The sequence below is a fragment of the Oncorhynchus keta genome, chromosome 36 (genome assembly GCF_023373465.1).
Source record: "Oncorhynchus keta strain PuntledgeMale-10-30-2019 chromosome 36, Oket_V2, whole genome shotgun sequence".
Lineage (NCBI taxonomy): Eukaryota > Metazoa > Chordata > Actinopteri > Salmoniformes > Salmonidae > Oncorhynchus > Oncorhynchus keta.
The window spans coordinates 14852010-14862395 of record NC_068456.1 but is presented as its reverse complement, the minus strand read 5'-3'; the positions used below and the strand labels follow the sequence as shown (position 1 = coordinate 14862395).

The 10386-nt window shown below is 39.5% G+C and overlaps 1 protein-coding gene across 1 annotated transcript in view; it reads right to left on the bottom strand.

Annotated features, from left to right (window-relative positions):
* The window catches only part of LOC127916466 (trichohyalin-like), a 19440-nt gene extending 13137 nt beyond the window's left edge, over positions 1–6303 (bottom strand). The window contains exon 1 of the mRNA XM_052498246.1: positions 6267–6303. Within this exon, the coding sequence (XP_052354206.1) occupies positions 6267–6303 (37 nt within the window). The remainder of the gene's footprint in view (positions 1–6266) is intronic.
* Between the last annotated feature and the right edge of the window lie 4083 nt (positions 6304–10386).

The following is a 10386-nucleotide window of genomic DNA, read 5'->3' as shown; positions in this document are numbered from 1 at the left end:
GTCGGTACCGGGGCTGGGGCTATCCGAGGGGAAATTAGCCAGCACTTAGCTCCACACATGCACAGCAGCCTCAGCTGGGAGTCCAGGCCATGTGATCCAAGCATGCAGACATGAAAGAGACACTACTGCCTCAGAGCACAGAGAGAGCTCCACAGCACTGCAGCCTCGCTAAGGGAGATGTTTAAGTGTGTGTGTGTGTTTGTGGGTGTGTGTTCTCCAAAGAGGAGCATGTTTTAAACAAAATGTCCAACAACATCAAACATTTGGAGGAATGGGATACTCGAAATACCCACAACATGGTGAATAGATGCTTCAAAGAGCCCATTTCTCACCCTTTGACTAACGTCCTGAGGAGATGCACACACACCTCACACACGCCCCCTATGAGTCAGGGGGTCATGGCAAATATAAGCCCTGGGTGTACCAGCAACACAGCCTCTCTGCCGATGGAAAGGAGAGAAGGAAGGAGAGGAGGAGGGGTGCTTGGCTGTAGAAATGCCATTCTCTTATAAGTGGTGTGTTAAGAACAGAATATTTGAGTGTTTGTATATGTGGTCCAGTGTCTATACGGGTCCACACTTTTCAGTGTTAAATTAACACACGGCTTAGTGTGAAGCCTTATTTACAGTGCCTTGTCTTTCTGGTGAATTGTAGAGTTACGGCCCATGACTGCATAGAGACATGATGTTATCTCTATACATGACTGCATAGAGACATGATGTTATCTCTATACATGACTGCACAGAGACATTATGTTATCTCTATACCTGACTGCATAGAGACATTATGTTATCTCTATACATGACTGCACAGAGACATTATGTTATCTCTATACCTGACTGCATAGAGACATTATGTTATCTCTATACATGACTGCACAGAGACATTATGTTATCTCTATACATGACTGCACAGAGACATTATGTTATCTCTATACATGACTGCAAAGAGACATTATGTTATCTCTATACATGACTGCACAGAGACATTATGTTATCTCTATACATGACTGCACAGAGACATTATGTTATCTCTATACATGACTGCACAGAGACATTATGTTATCTCTATACCTGACTGCATAGAGACATTATGTTATCTCTATACATGACTGCACAGAGACATTATGTTATCTCTATACATGACTGCACAGAGACATTATGTTATCTCTATACATGACTGCAAAGAGACATTATGTTATCTCTATACATGACTGCATAGAGACATGATGTTATCTCTATACATGACTGCACAGAGACATTATGTTATCTCTATACATGACTGCATAGAGACATGATGTTATCTCTATACATGACTGCACAGAGACATTATGTTATCTCTATACATGACTGCACAGAGACATTATGTTATCTCTATACATGACTGCATAGAGACATGATGTTATCTCTATACATGACTGCATAGAGACATTATGTTATCTCTATACATGACTGCATAGAGACATGATGTTGTCTCTATACATGACTGCATAGAGACATTATGTTATCTCTATACATGACCGCAAAGAGACATTATGTTATCTCTATACATGACTGCACAGAGACATTATGTTATCTCTATACATGACTGCACAGAGACATTATGTTATCTCTATACATGACCGCACAGAGACATTATGTTATCTCTATACATGACTGCACAGAGACATTATGTTATCTCTATACATGACTGCATAGAGACATTATGTTATCTCTATACATGACTGCATAGAGACATTATGTTATCTCTATACATGACTGCATAGAGACATTATGTTATCTCTATACATGACTGCACAGAGACATTATGTTATCTCTATACATGACTGCATAGAGACATTATGTTATCTCTATACATGACTGCATAGAGACATTATGTTATCTCTATACATGACTGCATAGAGACATTATGTTATCTCTATACATGACTGCACAGAGACATTATGTTATTCTATACATGACTGCACAGAGACATGATGTTATCTCTATACATGACTGCATAGAGACATTATGTTATCTCTATACATGACTGCACAGAGACATTATGTTATCTCTATACCTGACTGCATAGAGACATTATGTTATCTCTATACATGACTGCATAGAGACATTATGTTATCTCTATACATGACTGCACAGAGACATTATGTTATCTCTATACATGACTGCATAGAGACATTATGTTATCTCTATACATGACTGCATAGAGACATTATGTTATCTCTATACATGACTGCATAGAGACATTATGTTATCTCTATACATGACTGCATAGAGACATTATGTTATCTCTATACATGACTGCACAGAGACATTATGTTATCTCTATACCTGACTGCATAGAGACATTATGTTATCTCTATACATGACTGCATAGAGACATTATGTTATCTCTATACATGACTGCACAGAGACATTATGTTATCTCTATACATGACTGCATAGAGACATGATGTTATTCTATACATGCTGCATAGAGACATTATGTTATCTCTATACATGACTGCACAGAGACATTATGTTATCTCTATACATGACTGCACAGAGACATTATGTTATCTCTATACATGACCGCAAAGAGACATTATGTTATCTCTATACATGACTGCACAGAGACATTATGTTATCTCTATACATGACTGCACAGAGACATTATGTTATCTCATATACATGACCGCAAAGAGACATGATGTTATCTCTATACATGACTGCACAGAGACATTATGTTATCTCTATACATGACCGCACAGAGACATTATGTTATCTCTATACATGACTGCACAGAGACATTATGTTATCTCTATACATGACCGCACAGAGACATTATGTTATCTCTATACATGACTGCATCAGAGACATTATGTTATCTCTATACATGACTGCACAGAGACATTATGTTATCTCTATACATGACTGCAAGAGACATTATGTTATCTCTATATGACACAGAGACATTATGTTATCTCACAGCATAGACATTATGTTATCTCTATACCTGACTGCATAGAGACATTATGTTATCTCTATACATGACTGCATAGAGACATTATGTTATCTCTATACCTGACTGCATAGAGACATTATGTTATCTCTATACATGACTGCATAGAGACATTATGTTATCTCTATACATGACTGCATAGAGACATTATGTTATCTCTATACATGACTGCATAGAGACATTATGTTATCTCTATGCATGACTGATGAGACATTATGTTATCTCTATACATGACTGCATAGAGACATTATGTTATCTCTATACATGACTGCACAGAGACATTATGTTATCTCTATACATGACTGCATAGAGACATTATGTTATCTCTATACATGTCTGCATAGAGACATTATGTTATCTCTATACATGACTGCACAGAGACATTATGTTATCTCTATACATGACTGCACAGAGACATTATGTTACTCTCTATACATGACTGCACAGAGACATTATGTTATCTCTATACATGACTGACTGTTATCTCTATACATGACTAGAGACATTATGTTATCTCTATACATGACTGCATAGAACAATGATGTTATCTCTATACATGACTGCATAGAGACATTATGTTATCTCTATACATGACTGCACAGAGACATTATGTTATCTCTATACATGACTGCACAGAGACATTTCTATCTCTATACATGACTGACTGTTATCTATACATGAGCACAGAGACATTATGTTATCTCTATACATGACTGCACAGAGACATTATGTTATCTCTATACATGACTGCACAGAGACATTATGTTATCTCTATACATGACTGCATAGAGACATGATGTTATCTCTATACATGACTGCATAGAGACATTATGTTATCTCTATACCTGACTGCATAGAGACATTATGTTATCTCTATACATGACTGCACAGAGACATTATGTTATCTCTATACCTGACTGCATAGAGACATTATGTTATCTCTATACATGACTGCACAGAGACATTATGTTATCTCTATACATGACTGCACAGAGACATTATGTTATCTCTATACATGACCGCAAAGAGACATTATGTTATCTCTATACATGACTGCACAGAGACATGATGTTATCTCTATACCTGACTGCATAGAGACATTATGTTATCTCTATACATGACTGCATAGAGACATTATGTTATCTCTATACATGACTGCATAGAGACATTATGTTATCTCTATACATGACTGCACAGAGACATTATGTTATCTCTATACATGACTGCACAGAGACATTATGTTATCTCTATACATGACTGCACAGAGACATTATGTTATCTCTATACATGACTGCACAGAGACATTATGTTATCTCTATACATGACTGCATAGAGACATTATGTTATCTCTATACATGACTGCACAGAGACATTATGTTATCTCTATACATGACTGCACAGAGACATTATGTTATCTCTATACATGACTGCACAGAGACATTATGTTATCTCTATACATGACTGCATAGAGACATTATGTTATCTCTATACATGACTGCACAGAGACATTATGTTATCTCTATACATGACTGCACAGAGACATTATGTTATCTCTATACATGACTGCATAGAGACATTATGTTATCTCTATACATGACTGCATAGAGAGACATTATGTTATCTCTATACATGACTGCACAGAGACATTATGTTATCTCTATACATGACTGCACAGAGACATTATGTTATCTCTATACCTGACTGCATAGAGACATTATGTTATCTCTATACATGACTGCACAGAGACATTATGTTATCTCTATACATGACTGCATAGAGACATTATGTTATCTCTATACATGACTGCACAGAGACATTATGTTATCTCTATACATGACTGCATAGAGACATTATGTTATCTCTATACATGACTGCATAGAGACATTATGTTATCTCTATACATGACTGCATAGAGACATTATGTTATCTCTATACATGACTGCATAGAGACATTATGTTATCTCTATACATGACTGCACAGAGACATTATGTTATCTCTATACATGACTGCACAGAGACATCATTTTGACCTGTGGCTTTCATCAAGTGAGATCCTAAGTGAATATGCTGTAATTCAAATGTAAATTTTGCGCACAATACAAGTATTTAATAAGGCCTTATTTTGAGGGTCTAGTTTTACCCTAATACAGTGGCCTTTAACACATGGTTTTCAGGCCTGCAGGTCACATTATGCTGACTTGCAAAGTGATGTGTTGTTCCTGCTGGAATCCAGAGAGACATTCACCCGCAACCTGCATTCCGAATGACTGCCGGGTTGGGAAGACTAAGATACTAGACCACCTAAACCATCTAAACCACCTAAACCATCTAAACTGGAACAACCAATTTCAATAACGGGTGCAATAAATCAGATTGGATTAGTAACAGATTGGATTAGATTGGATTAGTTTAGAAACATGTATGTTATTTATATTTAAGTAACATAACATTTATGAATCAATCAATGTACATGCAAAATATGATAATGATGGGGGTGGTTTTGGTTCAACACTGGTTATTAACACCAACACTGGTTGTCTGTACGAATGTACATCTGGATTCAGGGATTTTCTCAGCTTTGAGTTTTCTTGGTTGTCTGTACTAATGTACATCTGGATTCAGGGATTTTCTCAGCTTTGAGTTTTCTTGGTTGTCTGTACTAATGTACATCTGGATTCAGGGATTTTCTCAGCTTTGAGTTTTCTTGGTTGTCTGTACTAATGTACATCTGGATTCAGGGATTTTCTCAGCTTTGAGTTTTCTTGGTTGTCTGTACTAATGTACATCTGGATTCAGGGATTTTCTCAGCTTTGAGTTTTCTTGGTTGTCTGTACTAATGTACATCTGGATTCAGGGATTTTCTCAGCTTTGAGTTTTCTTGGTTGTCTGTACTAATGTACATCTGGATTCAGGGATTTTCTCAGCTTTGAGTTTTCTTGGTTGTCTGTACTAATGTACATCTGGATTCAGGGATTTTCTCAGCTTTGAGTTTTCTTGGTTGTCTGTACTAATGTACATCTGGATTCAGGGATTTTCTCCCATTCTTCCCACCATATTATTTCAAGTTCAATTTTCAATTAAATTCAAGTCTTGGCTGGGCCACTCAAGGACTTTCACATTCTTGTTCTGATGCCATTTCAGCGTTGCTTTGGCTGGATGCTTGCGGTCATTGTCCTGTTGGAATGTAAATCTTTGCCCCAAGTCATAGGTTTTTTTCAACTGAAGCAGGTTCTCATCAATCCATTCATTGTTCCCTCTATCCTCACCAGTCTCCCAGTCCAGGCCACTGAAGAGCATCCCCATAGCACGATGCTGCCACCACCATGCTTCACGGTAGGGATGGTGTTAAGACGGGAGATGAGCAGTATCACAGACATAGCGCTTTGCATTCAGGCCAAAGAGTTACATTTTTGTCTCCTCAGAACACATAATATATTGCCTTATGCACTGTCTTTCATGTGCCTTTCTGCAAACTCCAGGTGTGATGTCAAGCCTTTTTTTCTCAAGGGTGGCTTCCGTCTAGCTACTCTCCCATAAAACCCAGAATGGTAAAGTGCTGTATAGACTGTTGTCCTTCTGGCAGGTTGTCCCATCTCAGCAAATGAGCTCTGTAGTTCTGTCAGAGTGGTCATTGGGTTCTTGGTCACATACCTGACAAAGGTCCTTCTTGCCTGGTTGATCAGTTTGGTCGGGCGGCCAGCTCCAGGCAGTCTGGGTAGTTACATATGATGGAGACCACTGTGCTCTTGGAAACTTTCAACACTCTACAAATTGTTTAATACCGTTACCCAGATATATGCCTCATCATGATCCTGTCTCGGAGAACTACCGACAGTTACTTGGACTTGATGGAATAGTTTCTGTTCTGACATGCACTGTCAACTGTGGGACTTTATAGAGACAGATGTTGCTTTCTAAACCACATCCAAACAATTGAATTGTCCACAGGTGGACTCCAATCAAGTTGTAGTGACGGCTCAAGGATGATCAAAGGAAACTGGATGCACCTGAGCTCAATTTGGAGTGTCATAGCAAAGGGGTGTGAATACATGTAAATCAGATATTTCTCATTTTCTCATTTTCAATAAATGTGCAAAAATTTCTAAAACATGTTTTCACTTTGTCATTAAGGGGTATTGTGTGATTTAATGATTTAATTCATTCTGAATTCAGGCTGTAGCACAACAAAATGTGGAATAAGTCAAGGGGTATGAATACTTTCTGAAGGCACTGTATATCTGTGTGCACTGTCTCTAACAATGTATCTGTGTTCGTGTGCATGCCCATGGCCCAGCAGTAATTCTGTGTTTATCAACTCTTTATTACGGCCGCATCATCATTTACAATAGGAGCATCTGCTCATTACCTAGTCTGTGCATGGGGCAAATTGCTTTTACAGGGATCCAGCCAGCATAGGGACACTCAACGGTGGAGCGCAAATCTAGACACCCGCACCGGACGATTTACAGAAGCTGTTACTCCAAAACTAGATTCAGAGAAACGCTTACATTTTAGGGGGATCAAATAATTAGCCAGGGCTGGTAGTTTGAGGAGGCACAAGGCGATTGGTGAATTAGAAAAAGAGGGCTTTATAGAAATCCCATTGAGCCTAAGCATTTTATGGCTACCTACAGCTGTGGAGTAAAAACAAATATCACATCTGGCTACATGTCTCTAATTTATCTGTTTTGCTCCTAAATTACAACCTGGCGCGATGCAATGGAAAACCAGTGGGAAGCAGAAAGAGGAGAATTCCTATCTCCTCTCTCACATTTAGCATATTAACTCCTGTAACCAGCGAGGATAAAGAGAGACGAGTCGGAGGGCGAAGCACCTAGCAGGGGAAAAAACAAAGATGCCTGACGAAACGCTTTATTCGAGACAATAACTGAGCCTGCTGCTGAGATCTAATGGAAACTAGCAGTAGAGAACGTGTTACTCATCCATGATTCAGTCAATTATTAGACTGAAAATATGACATGAAGAATGTCTTGGCTGTCTGAAACGTTGGCAATTTAGACAATTAGACAAAAGAGAAACGATACAAACAATACTGCATATTGTAAAACAAGTTGGAAATCAGACAATACATACTACCAATATCCATGTCAGTAGAGGGAAACTATAGGAGGTACTGTATATCTAAGCTAAACCACTTCCCCCTTCTTCCCTGATCAGATTGACATGAGCCAATGACGAGCGGTGTGACACATTGGCTGGGACAGATCGGAGTCTGTCAGGACGCATCGAAAAGCCCGGTGTCATCCCTCAACCTGAAGGCTGACATTATTCTCCATCTTTCTGGGGGGAGGGGGGGTTAAAAGATCTTTGACATTCATGGATGCGTGGACCCCCCGCGGCTATGTGACAGCATGGCGGAGAGCGATGTCATCACCAGCCCCCCCTGAATCTGTGGTCACCAGCGCGCCAGGGGGCGACGGGGTGAAGAGAGGGGGTGGGGGAATGAGGGAGACAGGGCTGTGACAGATTAGAACAGTATGACGGGTATGCATCATAATTCTCCTAGGAGAGATAGTTGGGTTGTTTCACACACACACACACACACACACACACACACACACACACACACACACACACACACACACACACACACACACACACACACACACACACACACACACACACACACACACACACACACACACACACACACACACACACACACACACACACACACACACACACGCACACGCACACACACACACACGCAGACACACCCTCAATAACACATTTGTTGGACAAATATAAATGCACTCCTTCATCTGAGAATATCTGAAACACCGATCACACAGCCTCATTCCCAAACTGACAAAATATACGATCACTATCCTTTCTTTTCTCCCTGAATTACAAAGTAATGCCCGTATATGAATGAAAGCCCAACAGCATTTGGGTAGATTTACTGTACTACTATAAACCTACAGGGCTCCACTGAGGAAACTTGATATAGTTCCGGACAATCATTTACTACACAACTAGCCTCAGCCATATGCATGGAGCAGTGATTGAGGACTATGTATTTCCATATGTTGCATTATCCTTCCTGTCAAGACTCACCACTCCGACCAAGGCCTTATTAGGTCTGGGAGTCCCCTCTGTAGTAAGAATCATGTCGGCAGGGACCTGTAGACACTCTGTCTCTTTTGCTCACATATCTCCATATGCTCTGAGTAGGCTGTATATATCCACTGTATCACCCATATCTCCATATGCTCTGAGTAGGCTGTATATATCCACTGTATCACCCATATCTCCATATACTCTGAGTAGGCTGTATATATCCACCGTATCACCCATATCTCCATATACTCTGAGTAGGCTGTAGGCTGTATATATCTCCACTCTGAGTAGGCTGTATCACCCATATCTCCATATGCTCTGAGTAGGCTGTATATATCCACTGTATCACCCATATCTCCATATACTCTGAGTAGGCTGTATATATCCACTGTATCACCCATATCTCCATATACTCTGAGTAGGCTGTATATATCCACTGTATCACCCATATCTCCATATACTCTGAGTAGGCTGTATATATCCACTGTATCACCCATATCTCCATATACTCTGAGTAGGCTGTATATATCCACTGTATCACCCATATCTCCATATGCTCTGAGTAGGCTGTATATATCCACTGTATCACCCATATCTCCATATATCTCCATATATCTCCATATCTGAGTAGGCTGTATATATCCACTGTATCACCCATATCTCCATATGCTCTGAGTATCTCCATATGCTCTGAGTAGGCTGTATATATGTATCACCCATATCTCCATATCCACTGTATATATCCACTGTATCACCCATATCACCTGAGTAGGCTGTATATATCCACTGTATCACCCATATCTCCATATCCATATGCTCTGAGTAGGCTGTATATATCCACTGTATCATCTCCCCTGAGTAGGCTGTATATATCTCCATATCCATATGCTCTGAGTAGGCTGTATATATCCACTGTATCACCCATATCTCCATATGCTCTGAGTAGGCTGTATATATCCACTGTATCACCCATATCTCCATATGCTCTGAGTAGGCTGTATATATCCACTGTATCACCCATATCTCCATATGCTCTGAGTAGGCTGTATATATCCACTGTATCACCCATATCTCCTGTATCACCCATATCTCCATATACTCTGAGTAGGCTGTATATATCCACTGTATCACCCATATCTCCATATGCTCTGAGTAGGCTGTATATATCCACTGTATCACCCATATCTCCATATACTCTGAGTAGGCTGTATATATCCACTGTATCACCCATATCTCCATATACTCTGAGTAGCTGTATATATCCACTGTATCACCCATATCTCCATATGCTCTATAGGCCATATA